Source organism: Palaemon carinicauda, chromosome 41 (genome assembly GCF_036898095.1).
Source record: "Palaemon carinicauda isolate YSFRI2023 chromosome 41, ASM3689809v2, whole genome shotgun sequence".
Taxonomy (NCBI): Eukaryota; Metazoa; Arthropoda; class Malacostraca; order Decapoda; family Palaemonidae; genus Palaemon; species Palaemon carinicauda.
This window is the reverse complement of record NC_090765.1, coordinates 48,982,710-49,003,122: the sequence shown is the minus strand read 5'-3', so window position 1 is coordinate 49,003,122 and position 20,413 is coordinate 48,982,710. Positions and strand designations below refer to the sequence as shown.

At 44.0% G+C, this 20,413-nt stretch overlaps 1 protein-coding gene across 1 annotated transcript in view; it reads left to right on the top strand.

Moving 5' to 3' along the window:
* The window catches only part of LOC137632419 (uncharacterized), a 342,058-nt gene that overhangs the window by 308,209 nt on the left and 13,436 nt on the right, over window positions 1-20,413 (top strand). Inside the window, 2 exon segments of the mRNA XM_068364351.1 lie at window positions 9,824-10,157; window positions 10,160-11,286. Of these exon segments, the coding sequence (XP_068220452.1) occupies window positions 9,824-10,157; window positions 10,160-11,286 (1,461 nt within the window).

The following is a 20,413-nucleotide window of genomic DNA, read 5'->3' as shown; positions in this document are numbered from 1 at the left end:
TAGGATTTATTTGGTTAGCCAGAGCGACGTTCCCAGCCCCCTTTTTGCTTTAATAAATTTATCTGCTTAGCTTATTTAGGAATACTTTTATGATGCTGTAGTATAGCGCCTTGGCGAAGGATTTGCCTAGGCTGACCTACGCTAGACCTTGTAGCCTAGTCGTTTGGCCCTTGTACTTCCTGCATGATATTTAGTCTTCCAAGTGTGATTATTTAAATTTTATTGAAGCGTTAGGCAACGTTATACATATAAGCTTATGCTGAGTTTTTCCAAGATGGTATATGAGTGAGTTTCGGTGATTTAGGTAATCGATTCTCCCAGTGCCTAGGCTAGGTTGTCTTAGGCTATTGATATGTTTTCTTGTTCCCCCCGTTTGCTCCCTTCTCTTCGGGGAAGGCGCGCAAACCCTTTCCCTCTGCTTAAGCCTTGGGCTTAACCCTAGTGGTTTATTTGAATTAATTTTCGATATAACTATATTGGGGTGGTACTGTACCTTCCTGTTCCAGCTTGTCTGGTTCAGAGAGGGGCAGTACAGCAGTGTTTTGAGTCTTAGTCTGTGTTGGTCTGGCTTGGGGTAGAGTCTCCCTCGCTGTCTGACACAGACATAGGAGGTTTAGCCTCCTTCGGTCACTCTTGAAGGTTTCTGTAGCTATGATCCCTTCGTTCGGTGACCCTTCAGACTTGTCCTTGTTGCTGTTCCGGGTGTGGGGGGTGTCCCTTTCCCTGGAATAGCAATACCTTCCTTGCATTGGTTATAGGGAGGCAGCAAGTATTGCCGGCCTCCCTCCCTGGATTCCCCCCTAGGCTGAGATGGGCTTTCTTGGCCGTGGGTGATCTTTAACCAGTGCAAGGTTGGACAGGACCCTCTTGTCCCTTCCCTTCTGTCCTTTCCGTAATGTCATTAGTGTCTGCCTTCCTACATCCGTACCTAGCACAGGTTAGGATGGGGAGCTGACTTGGTTCCCTGCCGGCCGGCAGAGTGTGCCGGCCGGCAGAGGACCTGTTACCTTGAGTGCTGCCCGGTCCTCCCTTGGTCCCTCATCCACTCCTGTCTGTAGATCCAGTGGGCAGTGGTTAGGAAGCCTGAATTAGATTCTCCCCTTCCTTTCAGCACTCTTTCGGGTGTTGGGCGTCGAGGTGGTATAGCCTCTTAGCCCGGCACCCATTCTGTTTTCTTCTTGTGTGTTGTACTCTGCCGACTGCCGGCCTAGTGGCTGGCAGTCGGGCAGTTGGGTGTTCTCTAGTTCTCTTGCTGCCGGTCGGCGATGGCTACATGCCTTTGCCGGCCGGTCTCCTCGCTCGTCTGCCGGCCGCTATGAGTGGCGGCCGGCAGCCGGGCGCTACCTAGCGTGGCTGCCGGCCGGCATGGGTTGTTTACCTCTGCCGGCCGGCCTTTACCTCGCCCTGTCTGCTGGCCACTGGGAGTGGTGGCCGACAGCCGGGCGCCACCTAGTGTAGCTGCAGGCCGGCAGTCACTGCCGGCCGGCACAGACATCGGAACTAGAGTTCTGCCACCTTAGAGTTCTTAAGTCGTATACTTGAGACCTACCTGTGGGGGGTGCCGGCCGGCACGCTACCCCATATACAGTACTATATCAGTACTCCCCTTTATAGCATATACTGTGGGGAGAGGTTATGATATAGTAGGTTACAACACTGTATTTTCTAACATGCTTGTGTTGCTTTGTGCAGTCACTTGGTGTTGCCTTACAGGGATGGAAAGAGAGTTCTTTCTGTCTTTAGCCAGTATGTTAAAGTCTCACCTTAGGTGTGAGCTACACCTATTTCCCTTGGGAAACATTTACTTTGGTTATTCTAGCAGAGACTAACCATTTGATTTTAATTGCTGGAAGGCTACTGCAAGTGACTGTGTGGGAAACACAAGTGTGTGTCTTTCCTTTAAACTTTGTACATGCTTGTATATACATGTGAATTGAAATTCACCTGATATGGAAATTTCCTTCTTTTACAGGAGGAGCATCTGAAGTGCGGTAGCGTCTTCTGCAACGTCCGCAGTAAGAACTTCTGCGGGCATGATTTGTGTAGGAGGCAAGAAATCTAGGTTTTCTCCCCGCCCAGCCAAGCCTTTCAGACCGCAACGTCAGCAGCAGCAACAATCGACTTTGCCTCCGGTGCCCCAGATGGTAGCCCAGGCCCCGACCACCTTCCAATGGGTGCCCCAGGCCGTGTCCTCGCCATCCCCGGCATTCAACCCAGTGTTCGAAGGGCAGTCTACCACCTTTCGAGCAAAGCCCAGAGGAGCAGCCAGAGGCTCGTCTAGACGCCCCTCAAGGGGAAGGGGATCCAGAGGTGGTCGCGGCCAAGGAGGCAAGACTGCAGGACAGCAGTCAAAGTGAAGTGATGCCGGTAGGAGGGAGACTACAGTACTTTCGGGATCGTTGGACCTTCGATCCCTGGGCCCACAGCCTGCTCAAAAATGGACTGGGTTGGAGCTGGTACAGCACTCCGCCCCAGTGCCCTCGATTTTTCCAACACTCCACCCCCGTTTTGGAGGAGTACATTCAAGAACTGTTGGAGAAAAAGGTGATCGGGAGGGTAAAGTCCATCAAGTTCCAAGGGAGGCTGTTTTGTGTTCCCAAGAAAGACTCGGGGAAACTCAGAGTCATTCTGGACTTGTCGCCACTCAACAAGTTCATAGTGAACCACAAGTTCAAGATGTTAACGTTGCAACACATAAGGGCCTTACTGCCCAAGAGGGCATTCACCGTCTCCATCGACTTGTCAGACGCCTATTGGCACGTTCCAATCAGTCGCCGTCTCTCCCCCTACCTAGGATTCAAGCTACAACAAAGACTTTACGCCTTCAGAGCGATGCCTTTCGGGCTAAACATAGCCCCAAGGATCTTCACGAAGCTTGCGAGTGCAGCGCTCAAACAGTTACGCCTAAAAGGGATCCAGGTGGTAGCCTACCTGGACGATTGGCTGGTGTGGGCAGCATCCAGGGCGGAATGCTTGCAGGCTTCCCTACAGGTGATTCAGTTCCTAGAGTATCTAGGGTTCAAGATCAACAGAAAGAAGTCTCGTCTTTCTCCATCTCAGAGGTTCCAGTGGTTGGGAGATAGCGGGGTCTATCAAGAGACTTCTAGATTCCGAGAGGATATCAAGACGCGAACAAGAGAGGGTTCTGGGCTCTCTTCAGTTTGCGTCGGTAACAGACCTGGTGCTAAGAGCACAGCTAAAGGATGCAGCCGGAGTTTGGAGAAGCTTTGCATCAAACGCGCGAAGGGACTTGAGGAGACCGGTTCCGCTTCGGCTACGTTCTCTTCTCAGACCGTGGTCTCAGGCCAGTCGTCTAAAGAGGTCGGTACCTCTTCAGCCACCTCCCCCGTCAGTGACGATTCACACAGACGCTTCAAAGGAAGGGTGGGGAGGTCACTCTCATCGAAAGAAGGTCCAAACTTTCTAGAAGCTATGGCAGTACTTCTTACCCTGAGGAAAGTTTCCCCGCGTCACTCGATCCACATAAGGTTGGTACTGGACAGCGAGGTGGTTGTGAAATGTCTGAATCGGCGGGGATCGAGATCCCCACCTCTCAACCAGGTGATGTTGGCCATATTCCGACTGGCGGAGAAGAAGAAGTGGCACCTGTCGGCAGTTCACCTTCAAGGAGTCCGCAATGTGACAGCGGACGCTCTATCCAGGGTTACACCGGTAGAGTCGGAATGGTCCCTAGACGCAGGATCATTCTCCTTCATCTCGAGTCAAGTCCCAGAACTGCAGATAGACCTCTTCGCGACGAAGGACAACAAGAAGTTGCCGCGATATGTGTCCCCGTACGAGGACCCCTTGGCGGAAGCAGTGGACGCGATGTCCCTCGATTGGAACAGATGGTCCAGGATCTACCTGTTCCCCCCTCACAACCTTCTGTTGAGGGTCCTCAACAAGCTGAGGTCCTTCAAGGGAGTAGCAGCGATAGTGGCCCACAAGTGGCCGAACAGCGTGTGGTTCCCTCTGGCTCTGGAACTACGACTGAAGTTTCTGCCACTCCCGGACCCAGTTCTGTCCCAGCGAGTCCAGAAGTCGACTGTCTACGCTTCATTACAGAAAACCCGGACCCTGCAGCTCATGATTTTCTCTCCCTAGCGGTGAAGAAGCGGCTCGGGATCTCGAAAGACAGCATTGACTTCCTGGAGGAATATAAGTGTAGGTCTACTAGAAGGCAGTACGAGTCTGCTTGGAAAAAATGGGTGGCCTTTGTCAAAGAGAAGAATCCGCATGAGATCTCGACGGATTTCTGCCTGTCCTTCTTCATCCACCTCCACGGACAGGGGCTGGCAGCTAACACGATTTCTACGTGTAAGTCTGCTTTGACAAGGCCCATTCTGTACGCCTTCCAGGTAGACCTCGCTAACGAAATCTTTAACAAGATCCCGAAGGCCTGCGCCAGACTTAGACCTTCAGCTCCTCCAAAGCCTATTTCATGGTCTTTAGATAAAGTCCTTCATTTCGCCTCATTACTGAATAATGAGGAGTGTGCACTGAAGGATTTGACTCAAAAGGTTATCTTCCTTTTTGCACTCGCGTCTGGGGCCAGAGTTAGTGAGATTGTAGCCCTCTCGAGAGATGAGGGCCGCGTTCAGTTCCTGGATGGGGGAGAACTGAACCTGTTTCCGGACCCTACGTTTCTCGCTAAGAACGAGTTGCCCACCAACAGGTGGGGTCCCTGGAGAATCTGCCCTCTGAAAGAAGATGCATCTCTATGTCCTGTAGAATGCCTAAAGGTCTATCTTCATAGAACTTCAGACTTCCAAGGGGGTCAACTGTTCAGAGGAGAAACATCGGGCTCGAATTTATCTTTGAAACAACTCAGGGCGAAAATTACATACTTTATTCGCAGAGCGGATCCCGACAGTTCACCCGCAGGTCATGATCCGAGGAAAGTTGCTTCATCCTTAAACTTCTTTAACTTTATGGATTTTGAACACCTTCGTTCATATACTGGCTGGAAGTCTTCCAGGGTGTTCTTTCGCCACTATGCTAAGCAAGTGGAGCAGCTAAAGAGGTCTGTGGTAGCAGTTGGTTGCGTCGTTAACCCTGCTGTTTAACTCTGCGAGGAACAGTGGATTTAATTGGGACTATTAATTCCAGGGTGAGTGTATAGTTATATGCGGTGCTATAACTGGGAGTGAGGGCACCGGGTGCCCACAGTGACTGTTCCGTCTTTTAGGTGAATTTAGCACAAGTACAGACATGTGTGCCGAGCGTTTTTGACGCTAATGTCAGTGGCTAGTAACATGGACTTTTAACTTTGATACCTTGGTACGTGAAAAGTGGCTCTAATGTTTTCTTTCAGATAAACATATATCTGTTTACTACCGTACTTGTGAAAATTTATTGGTTATCCACCTATCATATGTATATAATTGTGGTAACCATGCCTATTTATTGTTTGTCAATAAACTTGTTCTCGGGAACCTTGCGTCTCCTTCACCTATGTCAATTTCTTATCAGTTATTGAGCATTCAGCCTATGTACATTAATCGGGGATATCTATAATAGCCTGTTCCTTGATGCAAGCCTTGTTGCATTGGTTTATACTTTCCTTAGTGTAAAGGGCTCCATCCTTCTCAGAGGACGGTAGTGGCAGCAAGTTTATTCTTACACAGATATAAACCTTTTGTCCAACTCAGTTTCGACCATGGGGTTGGTCGGTATTTCCTTTTGACGCTGTAGTTCCTTACAGACTATGCTTTACTTCATATAGGGTGAGACCACTATATGGGCTTGCCAGTGGTTCATACATAGGTATATGTACTCTTCGTTCCTTCCCAGAGTCCAGTAGGACTCTTCCCTGTAGGGGGCAGGAAGCACTATCATGGTTTATGGTTAGTGAAAAGATGTATAACGGTAACATCTTAGGTCTCTCAGTCGAGTTGACTAGGGAAATATTTCTGAGGAGTGCGGCACGTTTTGAGAATCCATAGATACAGTAATGCTCTGGTACACTTCCATCAGGACGACATGGCTTGAGCCCAAAAAACGGATTTTGAGCGAAGCGAAAAATCTATTTTTGGGTAAGATGGCCATGTCGTCCTGATGGACCCGCCCTGCCCCTTTCCTTTTTAAAAAAAAAAAAAGGGAAAGGGCTGTAGGACCCCTCCCTACATACAGTATCTGTAGCACCTCGTGTATCGCTACAAGGAATACAGATGGCGCCGCGAGCGGCGCAGGGCACGCTTACGAAACGGGGAGGAGAGATGCCTTACGAACGGCTCCCCCCTTTCTTATCGTTTTCGTTTTCTTGCCATTTGACCCCTACGAAGTGTTAACTCTGTTCGGGGTACAGATTGCCATGTGGCGTGTCAAGAATACGTCCGCTGATATTTTGCGATATCCCTGATTCTTTTATTAGGGATATTCGCTCCAGGAATTAGAATTCTGGGTACCTTAAGGTAAATTCTCTGGGAATATCGCCGTAGTTGTAATATACCCTAGGAAGCTACCTTAGAGGAACTTCCATCAGGACGACATGGCCATCTTACCTAAAAATAGATTTTTCGCTTCGCTCAAAATCCGTTTTTTGGTCAAGCCTAATTGCTGATCCATTTTTCAATGTTAGGCTAGCTGTAACCTAGGTATTTTGAATATACTAGCTAAATATACAAATGGTTATTATATTGAGAGTCACTACACAGTTGTTTTACTGGTAAATTTCAGTTGTTAGCATTCAAAAAAAATTAGCAAGAGGCATTTTACTTGAGTAGGCTAAATATGAATGTTATATCTAAAACTACATCATTTATCTACCCTCATTTAGATTAGGCAGGGGTTTGGAATTGATTGGTTTCCATAGCCTTTAAAAGACAGTTTAAATCCCCAAACTGATTCATGTCCCTCCATTTAAAAGGATTCTGTGGGTCAAGCAATTACAGAAGGGCCACAACTTACAAACTTAATTGGTTTCAAGAAGCTGTTATAAGTCGAATTGTTTGTAACTTCAATTTTGTTAAATTTTGGCCTAACCTGAATTCCATGCCTATAATTTCCAGCTACAAAAGTCAACAAATAGTCAGGTTTCTTATGAAATAGATATCAGGTTATTACAGATGTTGTTTTGCTTACTTTATTAAATGATAAAACATTGTTTGATTACACTATTTCTTTACATTATCTTTATTTTCCGTTGGATTTGTGTTTGTATCTGAATGTTTGCGAGTTAAATAATTGTAAGTAGAGGACTTTCTTTTAACGAATCTTTATTGTTATTATTATTGGCTAAGTTACAACCCTAGTTGGAAAAGCAAGATGCTATAAGCCCAGGGCTCCAATAGGGAAAAATAGCACAGTGAGGAAAGGAAATAAAGAAATAAACGATGAGAAAAAATTAACAATAAAATATTTTAAAAACAGTAACATCATCAAAACATATATCATATATAAAGTATATAAAGACTTATTTCAGCCTGTTCAATATAAAAAGATTTTCTGCAACTTTGAACTTTCGAAGTTCTAAGATAATATCATTTTTGTTCTACATTTGGAATGATAACCTGATGGGTAATGATCAATACTTGGCATAATTTTCTTATTTTTTTCTAGCGTTGGCAAACATTAGATGACCAATGTGCTTGAGCTTTGTCCTTAAATATAAGATTGAATAATCCCTTCTATATCATTATGAGGAATATGGTGAAATATATCCCTAACTCTAGTAACTCAAAATCTTTCATTTTAGTCAACAATTTCATTACCTTGTATACTTACATGAACAGGACCCTAGCAGAAATGGACACATGTAAATTTGGATGCTAGTCTATATCACCATTCATAGATTTACTGAATTGGATGATGTGGTCATATCATCAAATACAATAATCATATGGGAGGAAGACTGGTATTCATTTTAAAGAAGTAAAACTGGGAGAGACCCTCCATTAAATTTACAATGACCCATAGACAAACTCCTAAGGCAGTGAAGGGAGGGTGGAAGAACTCGTAAACAGAACAAAGGGATAAGAGGAAACATGTACCCTCTTCCATCAGGGTATCATGAATTGACCTGTTGATATGAGTGTAGACCTGTAGGACAATAGCCAAGCAGAAAAACCCTTACTGAAGCATAACTCAATGGAAGAAGCAGGGATATGCACAACCAGGTGAAGAAATTGTGTATTCTTTCCATAATTGTAATTCCAGTGTCGTTATTGGAACGCTGGGATTTGCCTACCTTTCGAACACCTACCAGTACTGGTTGGTAAAACATTTCAATGTTAGCAAGACATTCAAGCCTGAAGAATGATGAGAAAGGACCCAAGCAAAAGCCCTCATGTACTTGAGGAGGAGGAGGAGACAGAAAGGGCAGACCCAAATCTGAGCATGTTAAGCCCTTCATCAAGCACCTTCCTAGTCTCACAAGTCCATGAATATGAAAACTACATGTCTTTTAGTAGTTTAAGATGGTTGTATACGTGCGGAGCATAACCATTTCATTGAATGATGGAAAAGAACCTTGGAATAAGCATGCACTTAAACATGACCGAAAAAGAGGAAACAGAATGGATATGGCACGAGTAAGCATGCTGAGCCCTTCCATCAAGACCTTCCCAAGCTTATTACATGAAGGATGACCATACACACGCCATGGACACCAACCCATGTATACATCAAACACTGATATGTGCAAACCACAAGCATAAAAGGTTTAGTCACCAGTGGAGACTGCCAGGCAGAGGAAACCAGGCTTACTTTCCCTGGTTGTAGGTCAATCTCAAAATCAAGAGGAACCAACAGCCTCTTCTGGAATTCGGTCCAAAACAGGGAAAGAAGACCAATGTCACTTCTAGAATGAATGAACACTCAAGAGAAAATCTCAAATGATAATGCAGAACAAAGACTGCCATCTTCTTACATCTCTCCCCTTTTCAGTCGAAGGATTGAGGGAAGGAAAGAAAACAGAACAGCAGAGATGGTAAACCAAAATGAAATTATGAGATATAAGTAACATTTTGTTTCTCTAGATACAAACCAAAGTGCTTTTAGTACTGTCAACAGTTAATAACTTTGTATGAACACTTATAACTTATTAATTTTTATTAAAGAGACAGATTACAATGTCCCTGCCTGGTGATCTGCAGGATTGAGGCCCAAGACCCACTCAAGGTCGGTAATTTCTTGTAGTGTCAGCAACCTCACCATCTTTGTGAGCTACGGATGGGGGGTTGGGGTGTTGGTGGGGCCTTTATGCCTACTTGCTGAGTCATGAGCAGCCATTGCCTGACCCTCCCTGGTCCTAGCTTGGATGGAGAGGCCTTGTATATATATTCTCTAGCACATTAATAAACCTGACCTGTTATTTTACTGTCATTATTCTCGTCTCAGAACCACCACCAAACACGACACTTATGAAATAATAGAAATAATGATAAACTTCACAGTCAAATGAGAACATTGACCTCACAGAAAATGGATATGTATTAACAAATGAAAGCTGAAGAAAAAGTAATGGTTACTGATATGCGAGTGGGTGATACCCACTCCAGTCTCTACCTGTCCCAATGCAACTACCCTTGTTACCAAGTTTCAATGACCTTTTCCTCGCCAGTAGGTACTTTTATATAAAAGACTAGCTTGTATTTAATATACTTTATTCTATTTGTTAATTACAGTCTTTTATTTAATATTGGTATTTAATTCAATTTACAGTATTTTATTCAATTTCAGATGATATATAAGACTTAGAATAGAAGGAAGTGCTTTTCGTTGTTGTGGATAACGATGAGTGTTTCTGAAGTTTAGATTGTGACCAATCTGTTTTTCTTAAATTCATTAGGTAAAATAACCTTTTATTATTCTTTCATTACAGATTATCAATGGTGACCTGCTTTGGCAATGGATTTTCTCCACGGTTATGCAAGAAATAAGAGCCCAGCGACTTTATAACAACGAACCACCATATGGAATGAAAGGCTTCCTAGGGGATCTGAATAACAGAATAATGGGTTATGGAATTATTCGTCAAGTCAGAGCAGATCCACGGAAGTGTACTGTTATTAAACCAATGGACCAAATAATTGAGACTTGTTCAGGTCCAAGAGGAATATCATTTGAGGATCACAGAGATTTTTGCAATTCTTGGCAATATCTTGCTAACAATGGAACTACACTTTGCACACTAAATGAGTTTCGCTATTCCACCGCAACAAACTAATGACATATTCGCAGTCAGGTAAACTGGGAGATTATGGTGGAGGTGGGTACGTGGTGTATTTAAAGGGTGCTCAGAAGGATATCTTGGAACGTTTTCACTTATTGCAGAAACTTGGTTGGATTGATAAGTATACACGTGCTGTTTCATTGGAATTTTCTTTGTATAATGCAAATGTTGATCTTTTTGCAACTGCTTTAGTTATGGCTGAATTCAATGAAGGTGGTGGCATAACTCCAAAGTGGAGATTTGAACCAGTAAGGTTGATAAAAAAAAGTACTGGCTGGCTGGTATTAGCTTCAGAATGTACATTTGTTGTTGTAACTGTGATGTTTACCCTGAATGAAATTTGGAAAATGAAGAAACAGAAGTGCCAATATTTTGAATCATACTGGAACATAGCAGAACTTTGCATTATTTTTGTCTCATATGCATGTATTGGAATTTACGTGTACCGATACTTACTTACAAAAGCAGCAACAGATACATTCAAAAAAACCAACGGTAATGGTTATGTTAGAATTGATTATGCAACACTCATGGATCAGTTTTACCTGTACATGATGTCAATTGTTATTTTCTTTTCTATTCTGAAATTAATCAAACTTCTTCAGTTTAACAAAAGAATGGATGTCCTGGCCCTCACTATTCGTAGTTGCTGGGATGAGCTGTCAGTGTTCTTCATAGCTTTTGGTATAATTTTCTTTGCTTTCTGTTGCATGTTTTTCTTGGTCTTCAATTCAGCTATTGAAGGTTTTGCCAAGTTTATATCTGCTATTGAAACCAGTTTCAAAATGATGTTGGGAAAGTTTGACTTTAAAGAAATGAATCAAGCAAATCCCATTTCCCCTATTCTGTTCTTTGTCTTCTCTGTTATGAACAGTATGATTCTTATTAATATCATGTTAACTATTATACTTCGAGCTTTTAATGAAGTCAAGGTTGAGCTGGCAAAGAAGAAAAATAAGTATGACATTATTGATTTTGTTTGGTCTCATTTCCGGAGGAAGTTGAACCTAGAAATGGTGCCAGATAATTCTGTACAACCTGACCTGGAATTGAAGGTGGATAAGAATGCAGAAGGTGGCCCTGATCAGAATACGGAACAACTTCCGGATAAGGTAATTGCTTTGCTTCAATTTCTTAAGGTTATAAATTTTCTTGTCATTTGCATTAGAGTATAGTTATGATTCATAATTGAGGACATTCATATGTTCCATGTTGAAAGGGCATTAGCTAGAATGTGAAAAACAAATTGGAAATTCAGGAACAAGAGACGGTATGAATAAAATTAAATGAGATAAAGCAAAAAAAAAAAATTAGAATAAGAAATATGACATTTGTAGATAATTTGTATTTTTCACTAACTTATACAAACCTGTAGTTATTATGTAGATTATCTTTCGGCAAAGCTGGAAAGGTAGCCATTAGACTAAAAGTGCGAGGTGGCAACTCTGTCTAACCACTTGAGTGGGTAGACCGACCAGGGATGGCTGGTGGTACCCAGCCACCTCTATAAGTAATACCTTGAGATACGAGTTTAATCTGTTCCGGGACCGAGCTTGTATATCAACTTGCTCGTATCTCAGATGAAATTTTCCCATGTAAAATAACTAAAAAAATATTAATCCGTTCCCAGCCTCTGAAAAAACCCTAAAAACAGTACATTACAGTGGGAAAACATGTTTTTAATTGTTGTAATCAACATTCTACGCCTACAAAATAACAAATAGCTATGAACTGGTTATGATGCTCAATGAAATGTAACATTATTATGGAGTTCTTACCTTCGAGACAGACGGTAGCGGCTGATAGTGGTGTGTGCGGAGGAGGAGGAGGAGGGAGAGAGGAGAGGGAGGAGAGATACTTGACGGCAACACGTTCGGTATGCAACACTTTTGTAACACTACGCAACATAACTTTAAATTCAAATTAAATGAAATTAGCAACTTTAAATTCAACTTAAATGTAATTAGCTTACTGTACACATACTTAAAAATAAAATGTTAATCTTACGTTACACTAAACTTAATTCTAATTTTGTTTTAATTTTAATTTTTTTAATTTTCTTCTTCTTCCGGCTTGGCTCTTTTTGCCTCGCTTTCACCTGCACTTTTTGACGGCCTTTTTAAAAGGAACCTATCTAGGGATGTTTGCTTTTGTCTCCCCTTCAAAATGTTGCGAAAATGACGCACGCAAGTGTCGTCACAGTAGGCTAACGCACGACAACTCGCCAACTTGTCTGGGTGCCTCTTTTCCATAAAATTAGAAAACTCCTGCCACTTCGCTAACATGTCTTTGATTTCTGCCGCAGAAAGGCGGCCCTCGTCTTCCACCTCCTCCTCGCTACTGAGCTCCTGCAACACCTCCTGACTGTTGCATCTCCTTGAGCTCTATCAATTCCTGTGTCGTGAGCTCTTCCTGATGCTCCTCGACAAGGTCGTTCACGTCTGCCTCGTCTACCTCCAGCCCCATGGACTTTCCAGGAGACACGATTTCATCCATCACAACAGCTTCGGGGTCATCTAGGTCTGTCGTATCAAACCCTTCAAAGTCCCTCTCAGCGACAGAAGCTGGCCACAATTTCTTCCACGCTGAATGAAGAGTTCGTCTTGTGACACTCTGCCATGCATCGTCAATGATTTTTAAGCAATGGACGATATTGAAATGTTCCTTCCAAAATTCCCAAAGGGTGAGATTGGTGTTGTCTGTAACATTGAAGCATTTCTTGAATAAATGCTTTGTGTACAGTTTTTTGAAGTTAGAAATAACATGTTGGTCCATGGGCTGGAGGAGTGCCGTGGTGTTGGGCGGGAGATAAAGGACCTTGATGAACCTGAACTCATCAAGAATGTCCTCTTCGAGACCAGGAGGGTGACCAGAGGCATTGTTGAGAACCAGGAAACATTTCATTGGCAGGTTTTTCTCCGCCAAATATTTTTTGACTGCCGGACCAAAGCACAGATTAACTCATTCTATGAAGAAATGCTGGGTAACCCAAGCCTTAGCATTAGCGCGCCACATCACTTGCAGTTTTTCTTTCAAGATCCTTTGGCTCTTGAAAGCACGTGGGTTTCCCAAGTGGTACACCAGCAGTGGCTTAATCTTACAGTCACCACTGGCATTGACGCACAAGGCTAAAGTTAGCCACAGCTGGCTTTGAAGGTTTCCGCTGGCGTCGAAGTCTCCCCTCTCTCGGCTGCTTGCTTCCCTTTCAAGTCATCATAGATTCTGCTGGCCTTCTCATATATGATCGTCTCAGTCATGCTATTTCCCGCCAACTGTTTCTCCTTTATCCAGATTAAAAGAAGCCTTTCCATCTCGTCGTGAATATCACTACGCAGCTTGGAAAGGATGGTTACTCCTTTGGAAGGCTTGGTGCTCTTTATAGCATCCTTCTGCTTGAGGATGGTACATATAGTCGATGTACTCCTCTCATATTGGTGCACCAGCTCAGTCACTCTTACGCCACTCTCATGTTTTTCGATTATTTCATGATTCATCTCCATTGTCATCATACTCTTTTTCTTTTCACTACCCTTGTTTGCACTTACTTGCTTTGGGCCTATTGCTTATTTAATTAATTTATGCACTGATTAACGCAAAAAACACTTTAAAAAAAAGCAAACACTACGGCCGATACTTGGAGATAACTTTACGCGATGGAGATTCAACGGGAAAGACCAAGCGATGCTGTCCTGGTGAGCAGCCTTTCGCACACTCGGCCACCTGGCGGCCGCATAGGGAACTACCTTGTATCTCAAATTTTTTTCTCGTATCTCAGGACAAAAATTTGCTCGGAACTCTCCTCGTATCTCAATTTTCTTGTATGTTGGGATGCTCGTATCTCAAGGTATTACTGTATACTTTCACGGCTGTGAGGTGCGTCACTTTTTGATTGCAGGCAAGACTTTTGGGAACAGGATGGCAGGCCAATTTACATAAATAACTACAGGTTTGTATTAGTTAGGGAAAAATACAAATTATCTCTGAATTTGTCATTTGTTCCCTTACTAACAAACCTTACGTTATTTATGTGGATGACTTGCTCTTAGGAGGGTGGAAGTCCTTATTCTAGCATAGACATTGACCCGGCTTCACCTAGTACAGTACAGTATATGACTGTGGTCTAGGGAAAACCTTGACACCTTACTAAACATACAAAGTGAGTATGATAGCGCCCTGAGCAATGCATTTGTTATGAGAGGTATGCACGTCTTGTATGAACATATTCCGAGTTTATATAAAGGAAATGCGCAAACACATTTCCCATTGCTTACCTCGCAGAAAGCAACGGGGATGTAGAATTATATCTATTTATGACTATAATAGGCTACACAAGGGAAGTGATAATTACCTGCAGAGGTTGAAGCCAGCTTGCAGAGGGAACCATGGCGCTGTCCCCCAAGGTGAGGAAAGGAAAATGCCAGACATACTCTCATTCATCCCAGTCTTAACCCAGGTAACCAATGCCCTCCACCAACTGCTACTTGTCCAACAAGGAGCACAAGGTATTTTTAAGCCACTTGTTGAGCAGTCACCACAGGACCGATAATAAACGTAGCCAAAGCCTTAGCTGCAGGAGCCATAGGCTCTTCCTCTGGTGGAGGTAAGGAAATGGGACGCTGGTCCGGAGGCACTACCTCAATTTCTTGAGGGTTGAAGGGGTGGACAGAGATCTCCCTGGGAGAACCAATGTCCCTACTCATCCTAGGATAGATGAGATCTGCGTGCGGTGGAGTTACGCCTCTCATCCTCCTCTTCTTTCTCTTAGTCGTGGTTTCCCTCGCCTTCACTATAGTAAAGGGAAGGTTATCCAGATAAGGATAAGAAGGTGGAGGCACCTCGGCACTAGATCGAGATGTGGAAGAACGTCGTGCCCTGTCCGTCAAATGTCTCCTTCTAGGGTTAGAACTCATGCGAGATGAACTAAAGTCAAGACTCCAAGGGAATCCGAGGAGTAGCCCTGACTGGAACAGTCGGGAGCTGGGGTGGTGGAGGAGCCACACCCAAGGACTTAAGCAAGCCATTTAGGAAAGTACTAACCCATACAGAGAGCTCAGCACCCTTTGATAAGTCCTGGGTTTACCTAGAGAATCCAGGGGGGAGGAGAACATCTGGGAGGAACCTAGAAGAGGCTGCGTAGACGCAGGAGTGTGTCTCTGTGGCAACAACAAGTGCTCTTTTGTCAAGTGAAGAGGATGGTCCGGGCTAATAGGTACGTTGGCATACCTATTAGAAGGCTCCTTAAACCCTTCTGAGAAGGGGATAGGCCAGCTGCTAGAGGTGGTAGAAGCCGGAGGTGTTGGTACCACACTTGCTTGCAATCGGTTCCGAAAACCCTACTCGTTAATCGCTCGTGGAAATTGCCAATTTGCATTCGAAATTGCGAGATTCATGCGCAAAATCGTAAGTTTTTAGTGACAATTGGCATGATTCACGAGTAGAAGTACTCATAATAGAGCGCTAGGAGCCGTACTGGATGGTGGAAGCTTTGAACATTCCTGTAGCTTCAGAGGACTGCCTACGCCACACCTAGTCGGCAATGAAGGCCTCCGAGTAGGGGCAACTCTGAGCGTTGGCGAGTGCGTCACGGAGGAACGCATTGGAGAGCGTTGCATGAGCAAACACTGCCAGCTAACGCACCCCAGGCAGCAAAGGGCACTGGAGTTAGCTTAGCAGTACGCCTGTCTGGAGAATGTTCTATCTCAGGATCAGGTTCAGTTCGAGTTCGTTTAGGAGAAGGACGGTTTGAGGAGCGACGTGCTAATGGACTGCGTGTGCGCTTACCTCTTTCTCATCGCATATTCTCTTCTTCTATTATTATTATTATTATTATTACTTGCTAGGCTACAACCGTAGTTGGAAAAGCAGGATGCTATAAGCCCGGGGGCTCCAACAGGGAAAATAGCCCAGTGAGGAAATAAAAGTGGAAAATAAAATATTCTAAGAAGAGTAAAAACATTAAAATAAATCTCTTATATAAACTATAAAAACTTTAACAAAACAAGAGGAAGAGAAATAAGATAAAATAGTGTGCTCAATTGTACCCTCAAGCAAGAGATCTCTAACCCAAGACAGTGGAAGACCATGGTACAGAGGTTATGGCTTTACCCAAGACTAGTGAACAATGGTTTGATTTTGGAGTGTCCTTCTCCATGAAGAGCTACTTACCATAGCTGAAGCGTCTCTTTTATCCTTACCAAAAGGAAAATGGCCACTGAACAATTACAGTGCAATAACCCCTTGAGTGAAGAAGAATTGCTTGGTAATCTGTGTTGTCAGGTGTACGAGGACAGTCAAAACACCACATAACTCTCTAGTGGTAGTATCTCAACAGGTGGCTGGTGCCTGGCCAACCTACTACCTAGACGAGGATCGTCTAGACCTTGATCGTGAACACAAGGTTCGCGATCGTGAATGTAGTGTTCAAGATCGGAAGCGTCTAGCCCTCGATTGTGAACGTCCAGAGTGCCTAGATTTCTAATGTGAGCTTTAGCCTTGTGATCGTGAACGTCGTCCTCGCAAACAGCGCCCTCACGAGCGTGAACATTGCCCTCGTGAATGGGAGCTTCATCCTTGCGAACGTGAGCGTCATCCTCGTGATCTAGATCGACTATCTAAAACGGGAGCATCCAGACCTAGGTCTAGACTCAGTTGCTCATGATCGTGAGGAACGCAATCGTGAGACTTTACCTCGTGATGAGGAACTCCATGGGCGAGTGTTGAAACTGTCGGTCTCGTGAGCGTGAAGCTCTAGAGCAAGAATGTTTTCTGGACGAAGAGTGTTGAAATCGGGATGACCTACGATCTGTATGATCTTCAGATTTTCATGAACGACGATCAGGAGAAATGTGTCCCGAAGGAGGAAAAGATGGGAGAACCTAGTCCTCGTATGCTACTGGTGGAAGGAGCGCCGGTCTCTTGAAGATCATAACATACAGCCAAAGTATTCCTGTGGGGAGAAACAGAGGGCTGAGGGTTAACAGACAACGATGTCCCAGATTGGCGATCAGGACCATTGTCAGGAGGAGGCCATTGCAGGGGCAAACACAAGCAATCGCCTTGTCCATGCGTAGAAGGTCTAGGAGTGGACGACAGATGTACCTCGCTAACCTCCAAAGCATTGGATGTTGAGGGCTCTGAAGTAGGATCCTTCCTGGCACAACGCTGAAGGAGTCAAAGAAGCTCTTCCTTCGCGGGGGTGCAGAGACCCCTAGGGACGGCCACACCTGCAGCACATCTGCAAGGGAAAATGGCTCCCTGGCAGCTGGAGGTGAAATTGCTCCTCTAGTGGAAGCAACTACCCCACTTAGTACCCTGGGGTTGCCAAGGAGTTATGCGGTCTGCGCTCCTGCTCGATCGCCTCTTGGAAGAGCTCGAACAAGAAGGAGCTTTAGAAGGAGGTTTGGGAGTGCAAGAAGAAGAGGAATGCACTTTCTTCGCCCATGAGGGAGGAAGATCGTGCTTAGCCTTCTTCTTTCTGCGTCGTCCAAACCTTTCCCATTGGGAGGCAGGCCACTCCTCAGAGTCTTCACAGGGCAAACCCTGCTCGCAGTGATGTCCTCTACACAAAGGACACAGAGTGTGCGAGTTGGTATCCACCAATGACATGAAGGTACCGCACGCAGCACCCTCGCGCCCAGGACATGTCCGCATGGGGGCGATCAGAATAAGCACAAGCACATCTGAAGAGAGAAAGTAAAATTTATGAAGTCAATGGTAGCCTTTGGAGGAGAGAGAGGAGGCGTCCACTCTCTACAAGCCCCCCCCCCCCCAAAAAAAAAAAGTGACGCAGCTCACGGCCGTAAGGGTATACAGTATATAGAGCCGGCTGGGTACCCCTCCTGCCATCCCTGGCCTACTCACTCAAGTGGGTAGGCAGGGTTGCCATCTTACTCTTTTAGTCTAATGGTTACCTTCCAGCTTCGCCGAAAGATAATCCACATAAATAATGTAATGTTTGTTAGTATGGGAACAGTTGTAGGTTTATTGTACAGGGGCATAAAATTTCAAGGTAGCTTTTCAGTTTTTCTAAATTATCAAAAAAAGAACTTCAATGACACTATCAGACAATTTTTACAGTAAGAGGGACAAACACTAATATCATAACACCTCAGCAATATAATTAAAACAAAGTGTTCTGAAGCTGAGAACAGATTTCTAACCAAACACCTAATAGTCAGCCATCTTCAATGCTTCATTGTTCTTTTCTCCATTTTAGAAAAATAATTTTACCCTATACAATATCATCAACTCTTTTCATTACTTTAATATTTCCCTTCTTACAAACATTTTCTCTTTTACCATTCTTTGCATCTTTTCTTCATCAATACTGTACTGTACCTCATACAAACTTGCACTACATCTCCTCTTTCCCCGACTTATTTTCCAAACAAATTGAAAAGTAGCCCTGGAGAAATTACCACCTTTCTGTATTCTAGGGTTTCACTTACTCTATTTCTTTTTTATACAATTTCCAGAGCCTTCCTATAGGTCTTCATTCTGCCTCTTCCATATCTACTGCTTTTCTGACCAACTGGTCCTCATCCCTTTCTCATCACATATTCTAATCATCTCAAGTTATCACCCTTTTAACACCTTCAGGTCATCACATCTTTCATATCTTCCACCATGAATAAAAAAAATATTGAAGTCACATTTTATAAAAGTTTCTTCCTAATGCCTCTTCATTGCTCATGTTTCTGCAGTATAGAGAAGTACTGTACAGAGCTTCTTTACCCATCATAAGTTTGTTCTTTCTACATTGGCACATTTTTATTTACCAGTAAATGGCAGTTTCTCTCCAGTTTATCTAATACTGCAGCCAATCTCTATTTTACCACTCACTTTAATCATATGCTTCAAAGTCCAAGGTAACAAGGATTTACCTATGAAGAATTTTTACCACATCTTTCCCATTTAGTAGTTTAACATTTCAGGCTTATAAAATCCTTGTACTCCCTCTGTAGATTTTGTCATCTCGAGCACTGTGTACATTCTCTACAAAGCATAGAATTAACCCCCCCCCTTTCCAAGTAATGCCATTTTTCTGATTGTACTATTTCCTTTGCTTCCTTTCCAGTCACCACTTGTATTTTTTGACCAGAGGGACCATTAGTTTTAAGATGGGCAAAACTAGGTCCCTTAATGACTAAAATGTTATTTTTTCCGACACAAATACAAACCTTCATAATTTACTATGGATGTATGTTTCAGCACAAGCTGGATTTAGCCAAAAAAAACTTTTACGCCAAGTACCATAAACCTTCCACTAATTAGGTGGGGGTAGACCAACCTCCCCACTGCCAAACACCCACCCAGTGAGTTCTCCTCACTTTTGTTTTGGCTATAGTTGAGTGCATATATATCGTGCCTCTTTTGGATTTATTCCTATTGAACTGGTTGTAAGACATTTAAAATTTCTCTTTCTTTTCAGAAATGCTGGGTATTGTGGACTGCAAACATGCAGGTTTGTCGTGGCAAATCTGTTTGCTTTTGCAGTACATTTATGTCAGCAATGGAGATGGATTCTCACGTTTTGACCTTCGTACAGACAAAACTCCTGCACGGAGGCTTCTCCTTGCGCTGCGTGTCATGAGTGATCATCCTCTCAATGGGAGTGGTATGGTAGACAGGAAAAAATCTAAAAAGGATTCTTTACCATTGCGTTCATCCTCGAGTTCAAAGAAGTCCCAACTTATCCCTCCTGTGGCTCCTACCCTCCCACCTTCCCCTTCCTGTATGGCTTCCTTCAGAGACCAATTGGATAAGAGCGATGATCGTTTGACCCCTGGATAACCTTCAAGCCCATAAGAGCCCACTGCTTCCCCTAGTGAAACAGCGATGGCTTCAGCCTTTGGAGAGTATCTCTCGACGCACTGTGTCAGTTGTGGCCTTCCTTGGGGCTTTTGGGTTCCCCACCCCCGAAGGAATGACTGTTGAAGGTGTTAAAGCTTGGACCATAGCAGGAGTGCACAGCTGTCTCTGCAGTGGTGGCCTAGGCATTCCTCACCTAGCCCACTTGAATTACAGGCAGGTTCTTTTCTGAGTTCCAGTTGGCATGCTTGGTTCAGCCAGCTTGAGTTCAACTCTACGAGGATGGACATTGCTCTCGCCAGCTTGAGAGGCCTTCCTCTCTTAAGTGGTCTACCTTCTCAAGTCCCTTGTAAGCAGGTGCACAATTCTTCGCCACCTCCCACTAGCTCTCCGGAGTTATGTTCTTCATATTGATTGATTTATTTTGAG